The 26,496-nt window shown below is 56.4% G+C and overlaps 1 protein-coding gene across 1 annotated transcript; it reads right to left on the minus strand.

Annotated features, from left to right (window-relative positions):
• Positions 1-13,286: 13,286 nt before the first annotated feature.
• Positions 13,287-15,525, minus strand: GPIHBP1 (glycosylphosphatidylinositol anchored high density lipoprotein binding protein 1). The gene is made up of 4 exons (XM_089898579.1): positions 15,293-15,525; positions 14,613-14,732; positions 13,909-14,022; positions 13,287-13,796 (listed from the first exon to the last, which is right to left on the minus strand). Exons 1-4 carry the CDS (start codon positions 15,342-15,344, stop codon positions 13,561-13,563), a joined length of 522 nt encoding a protein of 173 aa, XP_089754705.1. The 5' UTR covers positions 15,345-15,525; the 3' UTR covers positions 13,287-13,560.
• Positions 15,526-26,496: the final 10,971 nt, after the last annotated feature.

Genomic DNA, 26,496 nt, shown 5'->3' on the forward strand with positions numbered 1-26,496 from the left:
ATAATAATAGCCAGGTATTTTACCAGCAAAAGTAAGTTTATGTGGGAGTAGCCAGAGGAATTGCAATTCAGGAAATGCAAGCTATGGTGGACCATAGGCAAATCTAGAAGGAAGGAAAAGGGGGGAGTTGGGAGGGGCTGGTCCCACAGCACAAGGGATGGGATGCTGGTCCCACACACGCTGGGTGTGAGAGCTCCCCCTACAGGCTTGAGAAGTCCCCTTCCCTTGGCCCTCCAGCGACCTGCTGTCCACCCTCTTGCCACCGCTTGCCCTTCCATGAGTCCCTAGCAAGTAGTGCACGTTTCTGCAAGGCCTGGGCTTCAGGCCCTGAGCTCCCCTGCACCTGACATACCCTCCCGCCTTCCTGCACCTGACTGACCTGTCCTCCAAGACTCTGCTTAGTTCAGCCCTCAGTGTGTGCTTCTGTCCTACCTTTGCAACTTTATGTGGAGTTGTTCTGCTTGTGCGTCTGTCTCTACACATTACATACCACCTATGACTCGGATCAGCACCTGCCTTATTCACCTGTGTATCCCCAGAACCCCAAACACGGCCCAGCCCAGAACTGGTGCAGAATCAATATTATTGAGTGACTGATGGCTGGACAGAGAGAATGCGACTGAGAAGAAGCAGCACAGCAGAAAGAAAGGTGTTCTCCTGTCTCTGAGGAGAGACACAAAGCTTGGCCTCCTGGTGGCCCTGGTGGCTCCCTCCAGCCCCCCTTTCGTGGCCGAGTTGGTCCACCAGGAGCTCCAGGTGATGCCAACAGCATTGGTGTGTAAGGTCTGGTCAGAGGCCATTTCCCCGGCCAGGAAGCCCTGCTGTCACCGAGACCTGTCCCCCGCCCCCCACCAGCTGCCCTATAAATATGTACAGCAACATTGGGGGACGAGGGAGGAAGGGGGATCCTCTTTCCATGAGGGCAGCCTCTGTGAGGAGGAGAGCTGGGGGACTTGGAGGCTTTTCTGGAACATCCTTTGCTCCAGGCCCCTGCCAGGTGCTCAGAATGCTCACCTTCCAGAATATCGGCTTCCTTCTCGGTGGGGCGCTGTAGCCCGGGCACCTGCATACAAGGTGCATGTGTTCTGATGTGGGGGTCATGGGTGGGGGGCCAACAGGGAGAAGAGAATTCTCGGACACGAAATGGCACATGGGAGGCAAGCTTGGCTCAGCAGGAAAGAGCTGTGCTCACCTAGATTGAATGTTACCCTAACTTGTACTGTCGCCGATACACAATCAGGGAGATTTCCCGCCTCCTTCTCTCCCACCTCCTCACATTTTAGAAGTTACATTATTTCTACTTGGTCAGAAAATACATATAAAGTACATTCTTCCACTCACTTTTTTTTTTGGCCACGCCACGCGGCTTGCGGGATCTTAGTTCCCCAATTGGGGATTGAACCCAGGCCACAGCAGTGGAAGCGTGGAGTCTTAACCAGTGGATGGCCAGGGAAGTCCCACCACTCACTTTTTTTTTTATGTTAGCTCCAAGGTCAGGGCATTAAATGATCACACCATCCATCTTTTTTGCTGAAGTTCCTGTCATCTCTTGGTGGGATGAAGCTTCTGGTACCTCCCTCATGTTGGGCTCAAAGGTACAGGATCCCTTTGAGGTAAGATCACAGTGTGAGTGGATATACACAGCCCTTGGTTCACAGTTTCCTTTCTTGTCTTTTTTGAAACTTCTGCTCCATTGTCGCTTTGCTTACTGTTGTGGATTTTGAGAAATTTGATGCTGGTCTAATTCTTCTGCTCCTGGAAAGTATTTGACCTTTTTGCCTGGGAACCTTGACCTTTTCTTTATCGTCAAAATCTCATAGTTTTTCTAGGCGGTCTCAGACTTGGTCATCGTGGCTTATGTTTTTCCTGGTACCTCGTGATCCCTTTCAAGATGTAGATTTAGGTCTTCTTTTATTTCCAGAAACTTTTCTTGGATTATAGTTTTAAGTCTTAGTTCTGTTCCATTGTTTTATTTTCTTCAGGAATTCCAGTTTTCCATACATTATCTCTTCCATTTTGATCACTTTCTCTCTAACACTTCTTACTTCTTCATTTTTAAATTCTCTTTGTTATTTTCCTGCCTTCCTTATTAATTTCATTCAAATCTGTTCTTCCTTGTGCATCTTGTCATTCAGTCTTCATTTCTGATTGGTTATTGATTTTTCTTCTATGTTTTCCTGAGTTCCCTTATTTCTTCCTGCTTTTTGTTCATTTCTGTTCTGATTCAAGTTTTTTTTCCCATTTGTTTCCATATCTCCAAATACTTGCAGACATTTGGTTCAGTTTGGAGTTACAGTTTCCTTCTATTTTGCTATTGGTTATTTTGGGAATTTTCATGAGCTGAATTGTTTGATCCCCATTTTCTCTCCCTTTGTGTAGCGGTTTTAGAGAGATGGTGAGCTCACCCCTGCATTTCTGTGTACAGAGGTATGGGTTGTTTTACAAGATTCCTAGCCCAAGAGGGACCTCTTGTGTCAATGTAAAAAAAAGCATAGTTTCGTTACCTGATGGCTTTTGTTTGTGGAAGAGGGGTGTCAGTGGGGAAAGGATGTGTGATGTTTGAATTTTGAAAACTTTCTTTTGTCTCACAGGATCTTAAATTCCCCTTCTTGCTTCTTGTTTTACAGGTAACTCAAGGTTCGGATGTTTTCTGTCTTATAGTTATGCCTAGAGCATGAGTTTTCTGTCGTTTTATTTGTTCTTTATTGATATTTTGAAGGAAATGTTAGAAGATTCAGATTTATGCTGCTGCTATTACTTCAACTATGCGGAATTTCCTCAATACATATTTTTGAATGAACAATAATAGCTGATGTTTACTAAGAGTTTATTGAATGTTCTAAGCATTTTACATGTGTTATCCCATCTAATCCTCACAGCAACCCAATGATTTAGGTACTATAACATCTCCATGACATGGCTGAATAAATTGGGGAACAGAGAAGTCAGACAGTTTTCCAGAGGTCGTACAGCTAGTGCGTGCAGAGCCAAGCTTCTGACTCCAGAGCTTGTATTCTTAATCATCATACCACACACACACACACACGCACACGCACACGCACACGCACACACACACGCACACGCACACACACACACACACACGCACGCACAATGACTGTCCTCAAGATATTGTTAAGTAAAAAGAAAGCAAGTTTTATTATAAAAGCAAACAATGGCTAAAACAAAACCTGTATTCATGTATTTGTTTCTATATGTCCATATGAGAACGGAGAAATGTATGGAGGCCCACACACTAGACTAGGGGCCAGCAGATTTTTTCTGTGGAGGGCCATCTAGTAAATATTTTAGGCTTTTCAGGCCAGATGACTTCTGTTGTAGCTATTCAGTTTTGCCCTGGAAATGTGAAATTAGCCATAGACAAAATGTAAACAAATAAGGTGGCTGTGTTTCAGTGCATCTTTATTTACAAAAACAGGTAGCTGGCCGGACTTGGCCTGCAGGATGTAGTTTGCTGCTCTATTAACTTTGGCTACCAGATGGGGTATATGGAGATGAGGCAAAATGAGAGGGAAGGTGAATGGAGAAATAAAGTTGTGCTGAAGTGGAAAAAAGACACACTATAATATTAAAATAGAGATGCAGAATTAACTGTGACTATTCAAAACTTAAGTAAGCATATGGATGCATGAAAACGTAATTTGATTAAGCAATGGGGTTGTGGACATATTTTGTGTTAGATTTCTGTTGTTATTTTAATACTGCTGTGAAACTTAATGAACAGAAACATCATTTAAAATGGAGTCAGGAGGCCAGAAGGGGGAGCTCTCACATCCTGTCACTCCAAGTCAGCTGCAGACCCAGCAGGAGAAGGTTACCGCTTTCTACCCAGCAGGAGGAAGGAAGATTTTCTCCCCACCGGGCAACAGCTCAGCCAATGAAAAACCACTAAACTTCAAACTCCCAGTTTCCTCCAATGGACTCTGTTTAGAACAGCCCCTTCCAACTCCCCATCTCCTCTATAAAAGAGTTTCCTCTCTTTGTTCTCCAGATTTGCCTGTGGCTCCCCATGGATTGCAGGTCCCAAACCGCAATTCGTTGCTGTTCCCAAGTCAACTCATTTTGCTTGTAAAATAACTGGCTATTTTATTGTTTTAAGTCAACACTGCTTGTTCAGTGAGTAAATAAAAATAACTATTTGGCAACTTAAAATTTGGGATCGTTCATATAAAAATCTGGATTTCTGGGTAAATCTGTATGTTCTGATCTGAAAAAATGAATTATAAATAGTTAATATTCATAATTAATTGAAAATTTCCACAACACATTTACTATTAATTGAAAAAAACCCAAGCCACAAGGTAATATGTTTAGTAAAATTCTATTTGTGTGAAAGAAACACACACATGTATCTGTTCATATGCACACGTACACACACATATACATATAAAATCCTTGGAAGGGTGAATGGTAAATCTGAGAGTGGTCACCTCTGGTGAGGATAGGGGCAGGACGAGGGCTTTTTACTTTTTGCTCTGATGTATTTCTCTACTGTTTGTATTTCAGTGAATGTACGTTGATTTTATACGTCAGACCTGAAACTGGAAACCTCTGTGTTGCTTTTATAAGTAAGCTAACCCCTCTCCTTTCTTCTGTTTGCTCCTATTTCAAATTGACAATATTTGGGGTGTTTCTTCTAAGCATACTTCTATATATTTTTAGCTCAGATATTCCTTCTGAAGTCTGTAAACATGTCCAAAATGAGAGAGGGGGATGGGAATCGATTCTTTTACAGAAGAAAAAAGTGGCTGCATAGTGGGGGAAACAATCGCCCCTGGGCTTTGTACCCAGGCCTTTGCATTCCTGGGTCCTCCGGGCTGGCTGTGGCCTGGGAGGGCCAGGGCAGACAGCTGCCAGGGTCAGAGGAATGTGGGGACTCCCGGGTAATGAGGACAGAGCATGCTGCCTGCCCCCGTGCAGCCCCCCCATTGGCACCGGGTTTCTGTCTCTCCCTGCTTGCTCTGGGCCTGCCCTGCCCGGCCCCCTTGGCTGAGTGTTTATCCAACAAGGTGTGGACGGCCCGCTGTGGGCAGTCTCGGGCCGGCACAATCAGCCTGGCTGTAGCTAGCCCTCCTCTGGGGGAGGCGAGCACTGCTCTGTTCCTTACCTAAAACCCACCCCACCCCCTCTCCAGCCTGAGCCGTCCAGCACCAGGCCAGAGCCACAGCAGCTTCTGAGCCTTGGAGGAGTCATGGCTGGTACACACTGAGGTGGGCTGTGAGTGCGAATTCACACTCCAGATTTGGGAGAATTAATATGAAACAAAGAAAAAGCAATGTAAAATATTTCAGTACTTTAAAAATATTGATTACATGTTGAAATGATAGTATTTTGGATATATTGGGTTAAATAAAAGTAATTGTTTCTTTTTACTTTTTTAATGTGGCCACTGGAAAATTAAAAGTGACGTGTGGTTCACAGTTCTTGTGGAAAGTTGCTGCCCCCGCCGCGGCCTCTGCTTGACCTCTTCAGAGCAGTGGCCACAGCCTGAAAACCATATTTATTTACTTATTTTTTTATAAAAATATTTATTTATTTATTTTGGGCTGTGTCGGGTCTTAGTTGCGGTACGCGGGCTTCTCTCTAGTTGTGGCACACGGTCTCCAGAACACGTGGGCTCTGTAGTTGCGGCGCACGGGCTTAGTTGCCCCATAGCATGTGGGATCTTAGTTCCCCAACCAGGGATTGAGCCCATGTCCCCTGCACTGGAAGGTGGATTCTTAACCACTGGACCACCAGGGAAGTTCTGACTGTGATATTTATTTCTTTGCTTCTTTACTCTCCCCCAGAATGAATGAACATCCCGGGGTCAGAGACAGGGGTCGGGGCGCTTTTGACCCCAGCAGGCTGACTGCCTTGGAATGGGTCCTGCTGACCGGAGTCCTGGGCAGTGGGTGCCGTCTTGGGTAAAGACAGCACAGCCTAGTAAAAGCCTTTCTCTCAAACCCCCAAATAAGCTCAGGTCTTACCTCGATCATCCCCGAAGCCCCCAGGTCTCAGGCCCAGGCCTCCTCCCTTCACTGTTGAGTCAAGGCTATAGACACAAACCCTCCACGGTCAGCTTGGCCACGGCAGCTACACGGGGCCATGCTCTTGGCTGTGAAATGTCTTCCTTTCCATCACCTCCTCTGGCCTCACTGTGCCGCTGGTGCTGAACCTGCTCTCCAGAGGAAACAACTAAGGCTCGCAGAGTTTAAGACTTGCCCAGCGTCACACCACTGGACCCAGACGCCTGCTGCACCGCCAGTCGTGGGCTGGGGATGGTCACTGGTTTCCTGCCACTCGGGGGTGAGGGCTGTGCCGCCCCTGCAGGCAGGTCGTGTGCAGGCTGCGCGGGAGAATGAAGCCCTCAGCACAGCCCTGCTGGGAAAGGGCAACTTGCAAGTGAAGAGCTGGGTCAGGGTGGGATGTGCTGGCTGGTCTGTCCTGCACCCTGGTGGTGCCGGCTCTGGGAGAGGCCACAGAAGTGATCCTTATGTGGCCTGTCCACACCGCTGCCTCACATCATGCTCTCTATCCAGTCCAAACCTTCTAGAAGCTTAAAGACTCTTTTCACTGGATGGACCCAACACCTAGTATTTAGAAGGTCAGGCTGAGGCAGAAAGTCTTCTGATCATGCTACTGGATGGGTCAGGATTCAGTCTGAGAAGCCGAGACTTGAGAGTTACATACACCCACATGTGCACACACCCACACGTACACACACCAGTACACATACCCACCACACACACACATACATACACAAGTGTGTGATTTGATTCGTTCCAGGGATGTGACCCCATGAGACTGTGGGGCTCGCTGAGCGGCTTTTTCTTCCTGCCTGATGCTGGAGCTGAAGGACTGAGCTGATCACCTCAGCGGGGAGGGAGGGTCTGGCCGCCAACCCCACCCTGCCTGAGCCCTACAGCCTCAATTTTCTCACCTACATGATGCAGATAGGGACTTGACCTCAGGGGTTCTCCGTGAGACCAGATGAGACCCCTGTGGGAGATGCCCGGCCGTTGGGGGGCAAGGCAGGTGCTGGTGAACACTGGTCTCTTTGTTCCTCGGTTGGCAGGACTGTTGCGTCCTTATTCGTTTTTGTCCCTCTGTGTCATTGGTTCCCAAACCTGCTCTTCATCAGAACCACCTCGGAATCTTTTAAAATACCTTTTTTTCCAGGTGCCCTCCAAGAGCTGGGGAAACAATGCCATGAGGGTTAGGGTTAGTGATTCTGGTGGTCAGTCAGGCTTGAGCGCCACCAGCGGGCGAGATCCCCTCGGTGCAGCAGTGGTCACCGTGAGCTGTTCGTTGGGAACACCTGTGAGCTCAAAGAAAGTGTTCCCCCGCCCCCCCGCAGGGGTGCTAATTTGACAGTGGGGTGGGGAAGTGGGCATCTATCATTGGGATTTTTTAAAGCACCCCTGGATGATTCTAGCGGGTAGCCAATGTCCAGAACTGCTGTTCCCGACACACAGGAGTTGAGAGGTCAGTACAATGGTTCTTCCAAGCAACACTGATTTCTGACCTTTTGGCGTGTTCCTCAACTGTGTGTCACAAATTTGTTTAGAAAAACTAAGGTCCGCCCCCTCAGGCTTACAAGTGATGGTGAGGGGTGGGTGGTAGGTACATCCATTCACAAATTACGTAACCTTTCCCACATTCACCTGCTTACAGACTTACTGGGAGGTAAATCGCTAGGCATTACCTGAACCAGGATGGGGACGGGAATGGGCAAGGGAAGCCAGACCACAGCTGACATTCCCGTGTCCTTCAGCATAAATTCACCCTGGGCTGAGTCTGTGTTCCGTCTGCACAGCTTCTCTTTCATTGCAGCTGGTGGATCACAAGCCGTCTGGAGCTGAGGGCTTTCCTGCAGCCACCGCCCTCGGGGGCTTCCTGCCCGAGGATGTGCTGAGGCTGGGGCTTCATGGGGCCGCTCCTCTCCAGGACGCCTGCTCTGCAGGGCTGACAGCCCACGTGCCACCGCCTCTGCCACGTACCCTGGGTTTTTTCTGGGAGGATTATGAGGCTGAGCAAGGGGACACCCCGAGGGGAGGTTTTTCCACGTTACTCCAGCATAGCCCCCGCCCCAATTCTCCACCTCTGGGTGCCCAGAGCCACCCTGGTCCCATGGGTGAGAGCGGCTCTGCTCTGGTCAGCATCCTTGACACTGAAACACATTTCTGCATCCCCAAGTGGGCCTCCCCGCAACCCGCTCTCAGGCAGGAGCCCTTGATGTGTGCAGGCCTGACGTCTTCGAGTGACATGGCTGTGACTCCCCTCCCTTCCGGAGAGTCCCCGGTCGGACTGTGTGCCTAGGAGTCGGCAGTCTCGCTCAGCTCCCACTGCTGGCCAGTCCCCGAGTCCATCGACTTCTGCAAACCCTGGTGGTCATTGGAGGGCGCCGCTGGGTCTGTCCAAGGCCGAAGGCCGGGAGTCTCTGTCCTCAGGAATGTCCTGCTCTGGGGTCACTGCTTCGTCCTCACCCAGTTCTCATGGTTGTGAACAAGGACGGGAAATGCGACCACGGCCATCTGCTTCCTGTGCTAAGAGAAAGGAAGTCCCAAAGAAAACACCACGTTAAAGGAGCTCGGGCGGGATGCCCAGGACTGCCCACTGGGACAGGACTCCCGCAGCCCCTCGTCCAGCTGGCAGCTCGGCTGAGCCCAGAAGAGAAGGGAACACAGCATTCTGCCTGAGCTGTCTGCCAGCGCCAGGGCTGGGTGGGGACACAGAAGGGGTCCCTCTGCCCACTGGGTTCATTTGTTCCCTTCTCATGGGGGCCAGGGGGTGGGACACGGGCAGGGCACCTGAAAGGGAGCAGGGCGAGTGGGTCCACCGCTGGGAGGAGAGACAGAAAGCCTGCCTCCAAAGGCCAAAGGGCAGGGCCTAGAGAAGCCCTCCCAACCCAAGGGACAGCAGCTCAGAGCTCAGAGCAGCCCCCCAAGGACAGCTCCGGGGTCAGAGCAGTGACCATGGCGTTCACCCCTGGCGTCGGTGGTGCACCAGCGCCTGGCAGCCAGCACCCAGCCAGCCTCCACGGGGATACTAGGAGATGGGCTCTGTGTTTCTGCAGTTTCGTGGAAGAGAGAACTGAGCACAGAGAGGCCGAGCCTCTTGCCAAGGTCCCTCAGCCAGGAAGAGGCCAGTTCAGCCTGGAGGCCCGGCAGGCATCTCACTCCTGTGAGGCAGGCTCCAGGTCACCACAGGTGCATGCCCTCTGCGGGGCGGGGCCACATGCACGTCACACTGGAAAAGCCGGGAAGCCTCAACAGTGTCTGAGCTGCAGGGCAGAGCCCTTACCTAGGGCAACCAGGCTCCGGAAGTTTCCAGCATCAGGCTCTCCAGGAGGCCCCTCTGGGGGGCCGAGCGCCTGCACGAGCCCAGGGTGAAGTGCCTGCTCTGGGGGGTCCCGAGGCCTGAGCGCCGAGGCCCGGAGGCTGGCCCACCGCCCGGGGCCCCTCACGCCCCCTGCTGTCGTCCAGAAGGAGACACCTCACAGGGCCGCTGCCGTCGCGGCAGGGTGTCTGAGGAGCTGCCGGCTCCGCGGGCGTCCTCTCCTGCCTGACCAGTTCGGCTAGAGGCCCTTCACCAGCGCTGGGCCCGTTGGAAGCCCACTTCCGGACTCCTGAGGAGGACGGACACCCTCACTGCTTTGGTGACAGAAAGTTGTGCCAGGCTCGATCACCCACAAACGTCGCAGGGTCCCCGAGGCGATGGCAGCGAGCGGGGAGGCGGGGCAGGAGAGGGAGCGGGGAGGGCTGGGGTGAGGGGCTCCGGCGAGGTCCCCAGACCTCCATATGGGGGGCCTTCAGCAGGACGGGCAGGTGGGAGCCGCAGGCTGCGACAGCACAACCTCTGGAGGTGTGAGGCAGGCTCAGGGTCACCACAGGTGCATGTCCTGTGCAGGGCGGGGCCAGCCTGGGGGCGGGGTTTGCAGGGGGGGCCGAGGACTGCCTCCGCCGACAGAGAAGGTCTGCACACAGGACCTGGTGCTCGGAGCTTGGCTGCCGCTGCCATGGGGCTCGTGGGGGACACAGGCACCCGAGGAGCAGACGGGCTGAGTGCTGAGGAAGCCAGCAGGAGCGGGCGACCCTGCCTGGCCACCAGCTGTGCTCACGAGGGCCGCAGGCGGGGCCCGGGGCTGGGGAGCGGAGTCTTGGAGTTGTGAGCCGTGCTCCAGCCCTCCCCTGCCCACCGCGACCCACCCTGCACCCCATCTGCCTGCAGGTCCCCCGCCCCTCCTCCCCCACCTCCACCACCCTGGCAAACACCTCCTTTAAATTCAGTTCAGGGCTGTTGCCCCCCCCCACCCCGTCTGGGCCCCCCACAGAGCCCTGTCTCAGCCCCTTGCGATGGGCTGAATTGGTGTCCCCCAAATCCACATGCTGAAGTCCTAACCCCCTCAGAACGGGACTGTGTTTGGAGATGCGGTTTTCAGAGGTGATTAAGGTACGTGAGGTCACGCGAGTGGCCCCAAGCCAATCTGACTGGTGCCCTTATACGAAGGGGAGGTCAGGACACAGGCACGCACAGAGCACTGATTACAGGAATTGGGCCGCGTGGTCCTGGAGGCCGAGGAGCCCCGCAACCTGCTCTCTGGAAGCGCGAGAACAGGAAAGTGGTGCGGTAAATTCCCTCTGAGTCCAAAGACCTGGGAACCAGGAGCCCGATGTCTGAGGGCAGGAGAGGATGGACAGCCCAGCTCCAGAAGGGAGAGAGAGCTTGTCCTTCCTGCCTTTTTGTTCCATCTGGCCTTGGATGGACTGGGTGGTGGCTACTCACCTGTGGGGTGGTGACCTTCCTTTCTCAGGCCCGCCATTCAAATGTCAAGCTCTCCTGGAAACACTCTCAGAGAAACACCAGAAATCATGTTTTACCAGCTACGTGGGCACCCCTTTTAGCCCCGTGAAGCTGACTCAGACAACCGACCATCACAGCCTCCAAAAGGGACGCAGCCCTGTGATACCTTCTGACCTCCAGAACCATAAGATAATTCACGTGTGTGGTTTTAAGCCCCTGAGTTTGTGGTCATTTGTTTCGGCAGCCGTGGGGAACAGGGGCAGTGATCCAGATGCGTATGCCCTCCGCCAGCCTCCTGGGAAGGCGTAGACGCGCTGTGACAAGGCCTGGCTGTGACCGTCTGCTGACACCTCACACTGGGCTTGGCCTGGGGACCCAGCTGGGTCTTGGCCGCCATCTAGCCAGTTCCAACCTCTGACTCAGGTGCCCTGGCGCCACTGGCCCGTGGCCCCCCGGGAAGGCGGCCGCTGTCGGCGGGAAGCCCCCAGCTGGGTCCTGGACCTGCCACCACCAGCTGCGTGACCTTGCGCAGAAGTGTCACTTCCATCGGGTGGACTGTTGGGTGCCAGGACAGGGAGCTGGCTGGGCGGCGGGGAGGGGCGGTGTTTTGGGACCAGCTGCCTGTGGCACGTCAGGTCCCCGCCCACAGCTGGACCTGCCCGCTCCAGACACCACTTGCTTCCTCCTGTGCCCTCGGGCAGGGGCAGGTTGTAACCAGCCCCAGTGAGGGGTCAGGGCTGTGCTTTCTGCTCTCCAGGGCGGGAATCATGGGCCCAGCTGCACGCAGTGCGCCCGGAGCCCAGAGAAGAGGCTGTCGCCAAAGCAGGAGCCCAGGGCAGGCCCTTCAGCCAGTGGCTTCAGACTGAGCCCGACCTGGCTCCCTCCTGCTGCCAAGGGCCGTGAAGGAGGTCAGCTCCAGAGGTGCACAGTGGGGCGTCTGTGCACTCAGAGCTCTGGGGGCTTCAGGGCGGAGGGTTGAAGGGAATCCTGTGAATGCGGGTGATGGCGCCCAGTATTTCTACAGCGGGTGGGTGTGGCTAACGAGGCTTCTTGTGATGGTAAAGGACTCGGGTGGGGCGTCTCCCATGAGCTTGCACTCGCAGGTGGCACACAGGGGCGGGGCGTAAGGGTTGCCCTGACAACAGTAGCTTGCTGAGCGTTTACTCTCTGCCAGGCGTGGGCTACAAGCAGCCCCCTCGGCGGTTCGGTCAGTTCTCACTGCAGACCTACAGGGACAGATGTCCTACTTTCCCACTTGGCAGATGAGGAAGCCCAGCTGCAGGCGAAGGGGCTCACCCGGGGCTGGGGCTGGAGGGTGTGGGCCTAACATTTGAACCCAGGCAGTGTGACCCCCGAGCTCGGCTCTTATCTGCTATGCTTTCGTAGGGACTGTGTGTGCAAACGTGTGTGTCCACGAGTGTGTGTGCGAGTGGGAGTACGTGTGAATACGTGCATATGCATGAGTGTGTGAAAATGCAAGAAACAGAGAAACCCAAAACAACTAGCTTCAAGATGGCGGAGGTTCATGTCCCTCCCAGGTAAAGGGGTCCTGAGCTAGGCAGTGCAAGGCTGCTGTAATGGGTCCAGGCCCCTTCCTCCATGCTGCCCTGCCATTCTCAGTATGCTGCCTCATGGTGCAAGGTGGCTGCTGTGCTCCAGCCATCATTCCAGCCACAGGAAGGAGGAAGGAGAAGAGAAAGATATGCCATCTCTACCTAAGGGATTTCCCCCCATCCCCAGCTAGGCCTTGATGTTTCCATTAGTGAGGAAAGGGGAGAATGGAAAGTGGGAGACTATCCTGCCTGCTGGGATACTTGACAGGCAGGGTGGAGTTCTGGGCTTCCCAGCCCAGGGGATGTTGAGCTGGTGGGGATCAGGGGTCCTCTAAGCCTTGTTCTGTACTGCTCTGATGGGGAAACTGAGGCCCAGGCCCAGGCCTCCTCCTTCCCACTCCAGGGCTCTGTCCTGTCACCAGTCAAGAAGGCCAAGTGCCCAGGAGCCAATGACACCAGCCTAGCCAGAGCAGACACTGGGGAAGCCGAGGTTCTCCTACCCGGCCCCCTCCCACTGCTCCCCTCCTCTTCTCCTCAGGAGCCCAGAGGCCATGTCACCTCTCCCTGATACTGGTGGCCTGACCGCCCCGTTCACTGCCCCTATGCCCCCGGCACCCACCAGGCTGAGCGGTCGGCTGCAAAGTCCCATCTCAACCACCCCTCCAGCCTCCCACTCTTTTCTCTTCTTCTTCCAGCCCCTCATCAACTCCACCCTCAAACCCCAGCAGCCTCCCGGGGTGGAGGGCCCTTCCTCCTATAGGCCAAGGAAGCCTTCCTCCCAAAGTCTCCTCCCCCAGATGGGCTGCCCATCACATGGATGGAGGTGTTTTGTTGGTGGGAAGTTGGGGAGCAAGTTGGGGTGGTCTCCCCCCAGGCACATGGTGAGTGTTTTCTCTGCCAGGGGCAGGAGCTGGGTGGACCCACCCTGTGAGCAGCTGAGGCCTGGACCTAAGGCCCATGTGCTGGCCATCGTGCCACACACAGGCAGGGAGAGGAGACCAGGGTGCTAGATGGGGACAGTGAGGAAAGGCAGACGTGGCTGTGAGGAACCAGTGCTGGCCGGATCATTACAGACGCTTCCAGTTTATTCTCCAAAGCTGGGGTGGGGGCAGGGGAGGGGAAGGGAGGGGAAGACAGTGGGCAGAGTGCTGACCAGCCAGGGTATAAGCCGGGCTGGGGATGGGGATGGGACCCCCCCCCCCACTCAGAACACCATTGCCTGAAGGCCGGCGAGGAGGCTGAACAGGAGGGCGGTGGCCACGGTTGAGGGTCTACCCTGGGGGCCACCTGCCCCGCTTCCCTGGGGGTCCTGCCAGGGCGGGGTGTTGCACAGGCTGGCCTGGCAGCAGGATATGGTCGTCAGGGATCCATCCACCGTCCTGCTGATGGGTTGACAAGTGTCTGCACACCACCCCGAGTAGGTGGTCCGGGGACCTGACTCTGGGTGGGAAGGGGGTGGTGGAGAAAGTGCGTCACACTGTAGGGACGAGGCCGTGCACAGACGTGGGAGACGGGCTCCTCCCGTCCGGCTGCCCCGGGGTGGCCTGCTCACCAGTATTCCAGTGGGAGACGATGGTTTTGCAGGTCTTGGGGAGGATGCAGCTCTGCATCTGTCTGCAGCTCTCATCCCGGTGCAGGGACTGGCAGGAGTAGCACCGCAGCTGCACTGGGAGGCCGGGCGGGCTCAGTCCCCAGCGCGCCCCGGCTCACCCAGCCCCCCACCTCCGGCCTCTTCACCTCTGAGGCCTTTTCCCAGCTCCTGTCCCACTCACGCATCCTCAGCTGACCCCCACGAACCCTGCGCCCCTGCCTCAGGACTGGCCCCTTTCCCTCCCCTCGCCCGGCCCCACCAGTGCCAGGCTGCTCATGTCTTTCTGAACAGGACTCCACACCAGGGCCTGTGACTCTCCGGTCTCCCCATCCCGGGCTCCGCTGTGCTGCTGTCCTGCCTGGTGAACTCTCTCTAACCTCTCTGCTGCGACACCACTGTCCCTCCCAGGAATGGCTCCTTCTCTAGGCCTCCCTACTCTGGACGGCAGTTGAGGGTCACGGTCAGGGTGAGAAGTGAGGGTGTGCTGAGTGTCAAGGGCCCCTCCTCACCCCTTCCCCCACGAGGGGAGGGAAGCTCACAGGTGGGGGCCCTTGCCTGTCGTGTCCTCACCGTCAGCCTCGCGGACCCTGGCCCTCGGCGGTGCCCACGCATGTGTTGGAAAAGGGGAACAAATGGCCCACCGTGGGGTCGGGGTGGGCAGGTACCTGTGCCTCTGCTGCCTGCAGTCACGCTGGCCTCGTCGTCCTCCTCGTCGTCGTCCTCGTCATAGCCTTCAGGTCCAGCGTCCACGTCATCATCCTCGACCTCCTGCGTCTGCCCTCTGCCTGGCCGCGCAGGGACGCCTGTAAACCTCCACTACCCGGGCACAGAGGACACATGCTCGGGGTCCAGTGCCACGCCCCCACCCCTCGATCCATCAGCCCCCTTGCCAGTCCCTCTGTCCTCCCCGCCGCCTCCCAAGCTGGTGAGGTCGCTGCCTGGGTCTCCGAGCCCCGGCCCTGCTTCCTTACCTGTGTGTTCCTTACCAGCAACACTAGGGGTTGTGTGCTGGCCCTGTACAGCAGCTGGCCCGTAGCCGTCAGGATGGCCTGTCCATTTCACAGAAGAGGAAACTGAGGCTGGGAGAGGAGAGGGCACCCCAAAGCCTGCCTCTCTGAGTGGCTGAGCCTGGGGGTGGGTGGGGAGGGAGCCCGTGCCCCCAGGGGCTGGCTGGGCCGGGGCTGCAGGTTCAGGGACCCGTGGGAACCCACGACAGCCCCATCCACCTCCCTGTGGCCTCGACCTCCAGCTGCATTCCCTCTTTCTTCCCAAGCGATCCTGGGGGTCCTGTGCGCCTGGACTATGCTGTCCCCCGCGCTGCAGGGTCTCCCCTCGCCCCGAGTACCTTGCTGCCCGCACAGCAGCAGAGCCAGCAGGACAGCCACCAGCACCTTCATCCTGCCGGAGCTGCCGCGTCTGCTCACCCGGCTCCTCGCTGGGCCTCTGGATTTGTGGGAAGTGGGACAAAGGACATTGCCAGGGGCTTCCCGGAGGCCCTGGACCCCCCAGCTCCAGCCTCAAACAATAGGCCTCACACTGGCCCCCAGGCCAGGCACTGGGCCAGGGATGGTCATTTCCCTCCCTGACTCCAGGGGCTGGGTGGGGGAGAGGAAGTCATTGTGGTTGGCCTTGGGGCTTCCCGACCACCTGTGTGGCTCTGCCCTGGCCTTGAGGCCTCAGCCCAGTAGTGTGGGCTGGCCAGCCCACTGCCCCCTGTCTGGACCCCAAGGACCCGGGCCCAGGCCACACAGCCCCAGGAGCCTGGCCTCACGGGCCCTCCAGCTGCAGACCACTGCCCAGGCACCTTCAGCCGTGAGTCATCATCCACATTCCGGGGGCCTTGTTAAGAGGATTTCAAAGAAGAGCACAACTGCAGTCCTCCCGCCAGGCCTGCCTGTCCCGCCAGCCCTGCCTGTCCCGCCAGCCCTGTGCTCGCCCACTGGCTGCCGGCTGCCCTCCCTCCCACCTCGGGGCTTCGTCCTGGCTGTTCCCTCTGCCTGGAATGCTGTTCCTGCTGACGTCCATGAGGCTGTCCCACACGCACAGGCGTTACCTCCTCAGAGAAGCCTTCCCACCATCACCTCACACCCTATCCTCTGGAGGCCCCTGCCCTCCAGAGCTCCATGCCGGCCATCCAGGGCAGGGTGGAGGCCTCCTGGGGAGCCGCTGGGAGCCTGCCCGTGCTGTGCTGTGTGTGGGCCTGGGCTGCCCCACTCTGCCGTTCCTCCCCTGCGGGACGCAGACTGTGCATGGGCAGCCCCTTCCTGGAGGCCACGGAAAGGAGGGGGCAGGGGCAGGAGGCTAGATTGGGGCCTGGAGCCAGGGACGCGAGCCCGCCAACTGTTTGCGTGGCCCACTCCCTGAACTTGCCCAGCCCGAGTTTCCCCAGTGGGTGGAATGTTCTCAGGGGCCACCTGCAGCAGAGGTTGGGAGCTGGCTCTGGGGTAAGGCCGCCTGACCCTGAGCCCAGTCCCCTTTTCCCTGGTTCTGTGGACTTCAGTGCTCTCACAGTGGTCGTGGCCATCAAGAGCCAGTGCCCGCTGGCGTGTAGGACGGCTCCCGTCACAGTCCCCACAGGGCCAGCAGGATGACGTTTCTCTGAAGTCTCAGCCACCAGGTGGCATCATCCCTCCCCCATTCCTCTGGACCAGTGCACTCTCGCCTTCCAGTGGGCACTGGGCCGGCCTGGCCATCCTCAGCTTCTGCAGGAGGCTGCCCGGCTCCGTTATCAGCTGCCCCCAGCCCTTCCCCCCCTGGAGGCTAAAATCACTCTCCAGCCAGGGTCTCCCTCGGTCTGGTGCTCACGGCCCTGGACCTGCCCTCTTCATTTCTCAGGCCTGTGTCCACGGCCACCCCACCCAGCTGCCCCCGCAGACCCGGCTTCCTCCTGCAGATGCTTTGATCTGGGGTCACAGGAGCTGCCCCCAGGAAGGGCTCCACAGGGGTTCCCAGAACCGTTAGGGAGCAGGGAGGCTTCACCCACCGCCTGTCCCCCCAGACGGGCCCAGCTCCTCCTCGGCCGAGGCGCAGATAATACTAGCACATTTAATTCACTAAGTAAAATTAAATGTCATTTTACTTGTCCTCAACAACTCTAGGGCTGGGTAGTGCTACCATCACTGCTTTACCGACAAGGAATTACTGCAGAGGTTCAGCCCCTCCCCTCCCCACCCGCCCCTGCCCCAGGTGCGCCTCACCCCTCCTCCCCCACAGCGGGCGCTGCTCCCTCTGCCGCATCCCAGCAAGGGGGCTGGGGGCTGGTCCCGCTCACGAGGACGCAGTCACATGGCCAAGCCTGGCCAAGGCTGGTGGCCCACAGGAGTGCACGAGGCCCCCAGCCCTCAGGTCAGAGTGATTGTGGGGCCCCCCTTCAGCCCCCCCAGACATTCTGGCCTCAGACACGCCTGCTGGTGGTACTCTCTGACCCCAGGCCTCCGTGACAAGGGCCACCCCTGAAGCCCCCCCGGCTGGGGACATGGCTCCCTTAGACCCCAAGGGCCAGGGCTGAGGGCAGGTGGCCCTGTGGGCACCCGAGACCCACTTTAGAGCCTCTGCCCTTCTACGTCAGGGCTTTCTCCCTCAGCCTTGCCCACGCGCACCAGCGCTCTTCTTGGGCAGCCTGGGGGCCCAGCTTCCTGCCTGCAGACCCTTGCCTGCTCTGCCCTGCTCGGTCGGGCTGGCTCCCGTGAATGGCCCGTGGGCGCAGCGGGTGTGGGTCCCCCCCTGCCAGGCCTGGCCTCCCTCTGGCCGAGTGAGTCACCTTGTTCCTCCTGGCTGGCGGCAGTGCAGCTTTGTCCTCAGACCTTGGTGCCGGCCGTGGACAGGGCACACTGGCCGTCCACACCCCGTCCGGCCCTGGCAGAGGGGGAGGTGGTAGGGGAAGGACATGAGCCCTGATCTCTCTCTGGGGAGCGGCATGGCCCCAGTCTGCACTGTGAACCCACGCTCTGGGCCTCTGGGGTCACCACAGTGAACCGGACCCAGACCTGGGGAGGGATGGACAACGCTTCTGACTGAGGGGTGGAGGTCTGGTGCTGTGGGTGCGGGAAGGGCATCTGCCCGGCCTGGCTGCGCACAGCCACGGGCCAGTGGGGCCTCTGAGGGCAGATGTGGGCTGCAGATGCGCTGGCCCTCCTGCCCCCCTCTCTGTTCCGGGCTCCTTCCCACCCTCTGTGCAGCCAACCGTCTCCGCCTCTGGGAGCAGAGGGCGGGCCTTCCTTCTGAGATCAGAGTCCAGACCGTCCTCCCCGGTGGTCAGAGGGCCGTGAGGGGTCTCTCGTGGGCTCTATCTCTGCTTCTGATGGCCCCCCAGTGACTGGCCAGCAGGCAGCTCCCAGGGACGGTGATAAGGCACAGCCTCTTTCTTTCCTGAAATCCATAACTGAGAAACAGGCACGTGCGGGTGGGCTGGCCAGAAGGAGCAGGCTCCCGGTGGTCTCAGGGGGGCGACTCCCCTGCGCCCCAGGACCCCGTGAGGAGACACATCAGGGTGTAAGGAGCCATCTGTTGATTCCAGGCCCCCATCCTCCATTTGTTCAACCTGCCCCCGTCCCACCTCTACACGTCCACACCCCAGGTTAATTTCCTCTAACCCTTGGACACTCTCGGCCCATCCACATTAACCTCGGAGAGTCTCACCTCTCCTTGTCCCCCAAGCCCCACCACGGATCCCTGGTGTCCGGCGCCAGCTGCAGGGCTGCCTGTGGTACCCCCCCTCAGCCCACGGTGCCTGTCAGCACGCCCTGCTCCTGCACCCTCAGCTTACCCGCCCCCCCCACTTCTATGAGAAGCCAGGCCTCTGGGGGCAAGGGCCCCGAGGTTGCCGCCCTGCCCACCCTATGCCCAGCGTCACCCACCTCTGGATGGCCCCTCCTCCGGCCTCCCCATCCCCGGCCTCCTTCTCCTCCCCTGTATCTTCAGCTCCCCTCCCTTCTGTCTCCTGGTTCTTCCTCCCCCCCACCCAATTTTTTTTAATTGGTAAAATACACATAATATAAAATTTGCCACGTTAACCGTTTTTAAGGGTAGAGTTCAGTGGCATTGTTGTGCAGCCATCACCACCGTCCATCTGCAAAACTGAAACACTGTCCCCATTAAACGCTCATTCCCCATCCCCCTCCCCTGCGTAAAGTCCTCGAGGTTCATCCATGTTGTAGCGCCTGTCAGAATTTCCCCCCTTTTAAAGGCCGAATGATATTCTGTCGTATGTAGAGACCACATTGTGTTTATCCTCCATCCGCCGCGGACTGCCGGCCGCCACCGTGTTTTAGGCACCGCGGATATGCGAATAATGCTGCTGCGGACACTGGTGCGCAGACATCTTTTCCAGTCCTTGCTTCCAATTCCTCGGGGTCTGTGCCCAGAAGTGGGATTGCTGGATTGCATGGTGATTCTGTGTTTAATTTTTGGACTGGTTTCTCTCCTTCTGCATGTAAACACACTCAAGTGTCTCTCACTAAGAAAATAAAAACAAGTCCCTGAAAAGCCACCCTTTTCCTTAATTCTCCACCCAAACTTCCTCCCATCTCCTTCCTTGTGCAGCTCTCGGACGGCGATGTGGGGACATCTCCACGTGCCAGGAGCTGCGCTCTCGCCCACGAGTGAGCCCTCTAACACCTCCACGGACCCCTGGCCTCCGCGCCGGCACGAGGGCCAGAGAGCCCAGACTTGGGCTGAAGCTGCTCTGGCCCCGCCCACCGTCGGCCTCGCCCACCCCTGCCTAGGGCTGCAGGCCTTGGTGTTGGCGTCCCCTGGGGAAAATGCGCTGGCGAGGGGCACATCCTGCAGGGCATTTATTTCCTGGCAGTAGGGACCCACCTCCCCTGCGCTGAGCTGTTACTGCTGAAAGTAATTTTGTACGGATTCTCTGCAGCCGGAGAAAGGGATGAAGAAGCTCTTTGTGTCCTGCATCGGCGAGCGGTTACGCGGGCTAGGCGGGGCTGCGTGGCAAGAGGGGGGATGGGGGGGCTTGGCACTCTGTGCCAAGACCTCACGTCTGCACTGCGCCCGCCCCGCGCTGCCCACCCCGCAAGCTCGGACCTAGGACGCCGGGAAGAAAGGAAAGCCGCTGATGGCTGAGCTCGGGACGGGGGTCTGCACTTGGCGGGGGGGCGTCACTTAAGTCAAACTTGGCGGCAGGGACGCGCCCCCGCGAGAAGCCAGGGCTGCGGCCCAGGGCGAGCAGGCGCCCCTCCCCGGGCCGTGGGCTGGGCCCTCAGTGCCCTCCCGGCCGCAGCGCTTCTCCCGCACAGGGAGAGCAGTGGGACCCACGTCCCGGGACGTCCCACCTGGACTCCCGGCAGGTGTGGTGGCAGAACTTCAGGTATAAGGCTTTTGCCAGCAGTCCTGCTGGGGAAGGGGGTGGTGGGAGAGGGGCGAGGTGAGACCCCTGGGGAGAGTGGGGAGGAGGGGATGGGGGAGCCCATGGGGAGCCGTGTGGATGAGGAATCTGAGACTCAGGGATGGGCGGACTGGCCCAGGCCCTGAGCTTGGGGGTGTCGCGGCAGGGAGTGCAGCTGGGGTACAGGGCCCTGCCCACTGCCTGGGGAGCTCGCTGAGTGGGAGGCTGTGGCTCCAGGATCCGGTGGGGCGGGGATGGGGCAGGGGATTCTGGGTGATGGGGGCCGGGACACAGAGAGCCCTGGGGAAGGTAGAACTCAGGCAGTGAGCTGCTTGCTCCCAGGGAGCTGGGGGTCTTGTTATGGAGCTGGGCCCCCTGAGCTGCAGGTGAGAGACTCCAGGGCCCAGACTTTGAAGCAGGACTGGGACGGGAAGGGTCAGTCCCCTTGATCTGCAGCCCAGGCGAGGTCCCGCCTCTGCTCTTATTTATTTATTTTTGCGGTACGCGGGCCTCTCACCGTTGTGGCCTCTCCCGTTGCGGAGCACAGGCTCCGGATGCGCAGGCTCGGCGGCCATGGCTCACGGGCCCAGCCGCTCCGCGGCATGTGGGGTCCTCCCGGACCGGGGCACGAATCCGTGTCCCCTGCATCGGCAGGCGGACTTCCAACCACTGCGCCACCAGGGAAGCCCCCGCCTCTGCTCTTGCTGGAGCCGCCTCCCTCCTGGGCTGCCCCTCCTCATTCCCCCGGCCTGGTGCCTGATCTCATTCTGGGCTCACCAGGACCCCCAGGGAATTGGGGCTCTGGGATTCAAACCCAGGCTTGGCTCAAGACTCACATCTCAGTTTCGAGCAGGCACCGGGAGGGTGAAATGAGGAACCTCAGGTGAAGGCTAGCAGGTGCTGGTCCGGCCGCCCCACAGGTTTCCGTCTGGGCACGTTTGGGGAGGGGCAGTTGAGAAACCTGGCCCCCCACCCCCGCTCTCTCCAAGCGCCTCCTGACCCTCCCTACGGTCCTGGCTAGTGAAACAAGAAGGAGGTTCAGAGGGGCTCCCAGCTCGAGCTGGGCAGGCTTCTCCACCTCTCTGCCTTGTTTCTGCACATGGGTGACGAGGTGGCCACAGCCTCTTTCCATCTGCCATTCAGATCAGATTAATGCACGCAAAACAGTTGACCCTGCTCAGGAAGGTGCTGTCCTGCCACGGCGCAGGACTGGCCTGGGTACAGGCACTGGTGAGCCCCTCAGACACTGGCTGGTCAGGAACGGACTCCTACCTGTCCCTCGTCTCCCTCCCTCAGAGCAGGGCAGCGGGGTCCACCTCCTTGTAAAGGCAGGAGTGGGCGGGCCTGGGGGAGGCACCTTGTCACACCGCTCAGAACCTGTGCTCCCACCCTCTGCTTCTAGATCCTTCTCCAGAGCCCTGCCAAGGCTGACTGGGCAAACACGTTGCAGGGAAGAATGTGCTCAGGACCACTCTCAGAGCTGGAACCAGAACTTGACCAGGCCCACTGGGGTCCGAGGAGACCCCACCCCAATCAAGCAGTGAGGTGGTGGGCACCATGCACGTCTCAGGGCAAGGGGTGACCTCAAGGCAGAAAAGGGGCTGGTGCTGAGGACAGTAGTGACCACCCCTCCTCTGGGCTGGGGGAACCAGTGTCCAACCCTTGGCGCTTCTCCACCCATCTGGGTGCAAGGGCAGCACCCACCGCTGAAACTCCAAACCTCTTCCCTGTTGTGCTCCATGGTTCCCCCAGGGTCTTCAAAGGGGCAGCGGACGCTGGAGGGGGCTGCTTTGGCCAGAAGGCAGGCTCGGGGTGGGGGGCATTCAGGACGGCCCTGGAACCCTTCGGGTCCTGATCCATGTTCTAACTTCACTTTGAGCACTTGGTGGGTGTCGGCTGTTGTAAAGCAGAACCTGCGTGAGCAGCTGCCCCCCGCCGTTGGTGCGCTTAGCCCCCAGAAGCAGGAAACCAGCTCCTTTCAGCGAAACCCTGGCTCTCAGTCTGCATCACGAGTCAGAGGTTTGGGACTTGCCATTCTCCTTCTTCAAGTGTCCAGTGCGTGGAGAGTAGCCACCACATCTGTGGTCCTTGGTTCCGCGCGCCCCTCGTGGTGGTGCTGCCTCCGCGGCCCCAGCCTCACCTTCAGTGGGCTCTTCGTGCCAGGTGACCGCTCGGGATCACTGCTGTTCTTCTTTGACCCTCGTGGACCCGTAGGCCGCTACAAGAACCTAGGCCCTGCTTTAAGCCCGCTAGCCCTTTTGGTCTAGTGCTAGGATTCAGCGCTCTTACTGTCATGGCCCTGGATTTGATCCCCAGTCAGGAAACTAAGATCCTACTTCAAGCCACTGTACCCTGCAGCCCCTCAAGATCAATAAGAGAAGCCATTTTAGGCCTAAGCTATTTTGTGATCTAAGCCTGGCCACAGTGCTTGCCCTTGACCAGGCCAGGGAAATAACTTAACCATAACAGAGACAACAGATCAGTCACCAAGACTCCCAGTTCTGCTTCAAAGGTAAAGAGTAGCCTGACGCACATTCTTGAGCTATATTACAGGGCTCGAAGCCCCTCGAACAATCAGCCACCAGACTAACTGGCGCCAGAAAACTGATGGTGCTGACCTCTGCTGGCTGTCGTGACTTAATCCCGGCCTCTGCCGACCCAGGATGACTCTTGAATTCAGTGACTCAACAGCACAAGCGTTTTTGCACCTCTTCGCTCTGTTATCATCAGTTTTTGGAATAACGCCCCTCAAGCTCACAAGGTGGCTGCTGCAGTTCCAGACATCACATACAAGCACGACAACCCAGAGAAGAAGGGGACCCATGTTTCATGCCATGATTTTGTTTGGTTTTAGTCATAACCACCATAGAGAAAAATGCTCCAATCACAAATTCATGCTGATGAATTTTTACAAAGTGAAAATATCCATGTAATCAGCCTCTAGATCAGAAAACAACTCACTAAGAGCACCTCAGGAGGCCCTGTCATGTCCCCTTCAGTCACCCCCAAGGGTGAGCAGCATACTGATGTCTGATGCCGTGGATTAGTAGCGCCTGTCTGTATAATTGGAATCCCTGTCTGGCTTCTTTTACTCACGGAGGCCTCTGAGATTCATCTGTATTGTTGTGGCTGGATATCATTTGCCTCTTTCAAGTGCTACACGGTATTGTGTCACGTGAATATACCACAAGTTATTTATCTCCCTACAGTGGACGAGCTTTGCATAATTTTCTGTTTTGGGCTGTCTCAAGTAGTACTGCTATGAACAGTCTTGTAGATGTCTTTTTGTTTCCTTCATGAAAAGAATTGTGATATAATTTACATACGGCTAAGTATATAAACTTTAAGTGTACAGATTGATGACATTAGATATATATAACATATATGTAGCACATATATAATATATATACATAGATATGCAATGTAGCCACCACTCACATCAGGATGCAAAGCATTCCAGAAACCCGGAAGGCTCCCTGTGCCCCTCCTGCCCGAATCTATCCCCTGAAGTGCCTCACAAATTGTTCCTTTTTAAACCCTGTATAAACGGCATCAGCTACTTTGTGTCCCATGTCTCCTATCCAGCCTTGTGCTGTGAATCACCCACACAGCTGTATGTACTGGCAGTCCATCCACTCCCATGTTTGTTGCTGTGCTGTGTTCCATTGTACAGAAATACCAGGGCCGTTGCCTAGTCTACTGCTGGTGGCATTTGGCCAGTTGTGGCTTTTATGCAGGACACTGCTCTGGACATACTTTACACATGCTTTGGTGTAAATAAGTCCTCATTTCCATTGGGCAGGTACCAGAGGTGGGATATATGTATGATTAGCTTCAGTCGGTATTGCCAAATGTCTTCCCAAAGTGTTTCCTCCAGTATCGCAAGACAGTTCCGGTTGCTCCACAACCTTGCCAACACTTGGTATTGTCAGTTTTTAAAAATTTTAGCCCTTCTGGTGCATGTGTAGTGGTGCTTCATTGTGTTTTTAACTTTCTGGGTGTGGAAATTGATGAACGGATTCTAAAATTTGTGTGAGACCAACCATACATTAGAGGCCTCTCGACCCTCCGGTCTTGTCCTTCCTGCCCTGCGTCATTGCCAGAAGCTCTGCTTGTTTCCTCTCCCCCTAGGAGTGGCCTCTCCCTTGACCAGAGCCAGATCCACAGGCTCCCGGCAGCCCCAAGACAGCGGGGGAGGTGGTGGTGAATTTTCCGGTCGAGTCTACAGATTTCCCATCTCGGGAATTTCAGTCCCTCTTGTCCTTATTGCTTCTCCAGGTTTCTAGTGTCTTAAAAGATGGTTTCTGTGATTTATCTGCCTTTTCTTGTCTTCAGTGGGAGCATGAACCTGCCACAAACGACTCTGTCCTCCTGAGAGCAGGGTCGGCCAAGTTTCTCCTTTACGGTGAGGGACCTTTTCCATAAACCCTCCCTTCAGACGTCCTCTTTGGCCAGAATTGCTTTCTAAGCCTTTGACTCAACTAATTACCAACCGATGTTTCACCCCACCTAGCTGACAATAGGAAGGATTTACCCCGGGCAGAGGTCACCTTCACAGAAAGGTGTGCACCTGGACAAAATTTGGATTCTGTCCAGGAAAAGGGTGGATGGACATTAGGGAAGCAATGGGGCCTAGTGGTGTTCATGGTCATTGTCCAATCAGAATGATGCTAGCCATGCACAGCCTCCGCAGCTGGGTTAGAGGTGCAGATATGGACAAAGTGTCGGGGAGAAATCATCTGAGCATTTATGAAGCCTGACGTTTTACTAAGATTTCTACCTGCATCCTCTCACTTAGCCCACGTGCTGACCGCATGCATCAGGGATCCCATCTTTACATGGGAAAACCAAGGGGAGCAGAGAATTGCCCAAGGTCACACAGCTGGTGAGCAGCACAGCTGGGACCCCGGTCCTTCTATGTCTGTTTTATAAGATGCAAAATTTCTTTTGATAGCGGGACCCAGCAGGATGACACCGGGAGAAAGAAAGGCAGAACTCTGTAACTTATAGTGTGGCCACACGGGGTTGCACCCAGGCGCGGGGTACTGCAGGCTGGGGCAGCGTGTGTGGCCTGTGGCTGGGGGTCAGCTGGACCACTGGGCTGTTCCTCACTGCCTGGTACCCGGCCGTGGGGCGGTTAGGGTGGGTGTACAGTGGCCTGGAGTGTGAGAGCTTTAAGGAAAGAGGTTGGGTGTGCACTTAAGTGGCTGCTCAAGAAGGGGAAATGACCATCTCTAGCCAAGGCCTCAAAACCTGGTCAAGATAGTACAGTCAAAACTATATTCGCTGACAACAATGATTGCTTTTGTAATAAGAAAAAAAAAACCCTCTAAAAGTAAAAAGATATACAAGCAAAACAAAACAAACCTGTATTACAGCAGAGCTGGGACCTGAACCCAGGTCCTTCTATCCCCAAACTCCCATTTCCCCCTGTGACCGGTCCCAGTATCCCCTTTTGGGATTCCTAGATCCGGACTAACTTAAAGGAAGACAAATCTAGTTAGTGGCACAAATTTGGGGAATCTAAAAACTCATTCTCATGCAGTCACTGAGACATATAGGGACAGGGTCCAGCCCCTCGCCACGTGCACATTATGGAAAATGCAAACATCTTACTATAAAAATTTCCAAATGTTCACAACAGTAGAGCCTTGTGATATTGTGATTGATAACAGGAAACATATTGGTCTTCACCTGGTCCTGGCACAAATCCCCAAACTCTTGGAATTTCCTAAATGACCAGAGTCTTAAATGTGTTTCTTGTCATATTAATGAGGTGACTTTTGGAAAGCCCCTCGGTTACCTAAGGAGGGGGCTGGTTGCCAGGAGAACCAACTTTGTGGTTAGAGGGTTCCAACTTTCAGTCCCACCCCTAGATGTCCGGGGAGGGGAGAGGGGCTGGAGGTTGAATCAATTGTCAATGGCCAATGATTTAATCAATCAGGGTCACAGCAATCAGGACAGTGTTGTTTCTGTTTTTGTTAGTCCTTTAGGGTCAGTCCTGTCAGTCCTGTAGGGTCTGCCCCATCTACTGGGGGTTGTAGCACTCACCAGGTGTTATATACCTCTATTTGTGGTTCATCTGAGTCCGACGTTTGGTCATATTGGCCACAGGGCCTGGGGTCTGGGGTCCCTGGGGCTGGCCACGGATGAAACCTCCTGAGTGCATGTATGAGAACAGACCCCCTAAGGAGCGCCCGGGCAGGGAC

Source organism: Delphinapterus leucas, chromosome 17 (genome assembly GCF_059928025.1).
Source record: "Delphinapterus leucas isolate spDelLeu-1000000601 "Yukka" chromosome 17, BTC_Dleu_Yukka2, whole genome shotgun sequence".
NCBI classification, from domain to species: Eukaryota; Metazoa; Chordata; class Mammalia; order Artiodactyla; family Monodontidae; genus Delphinapterus; species Delphinapterus leucas.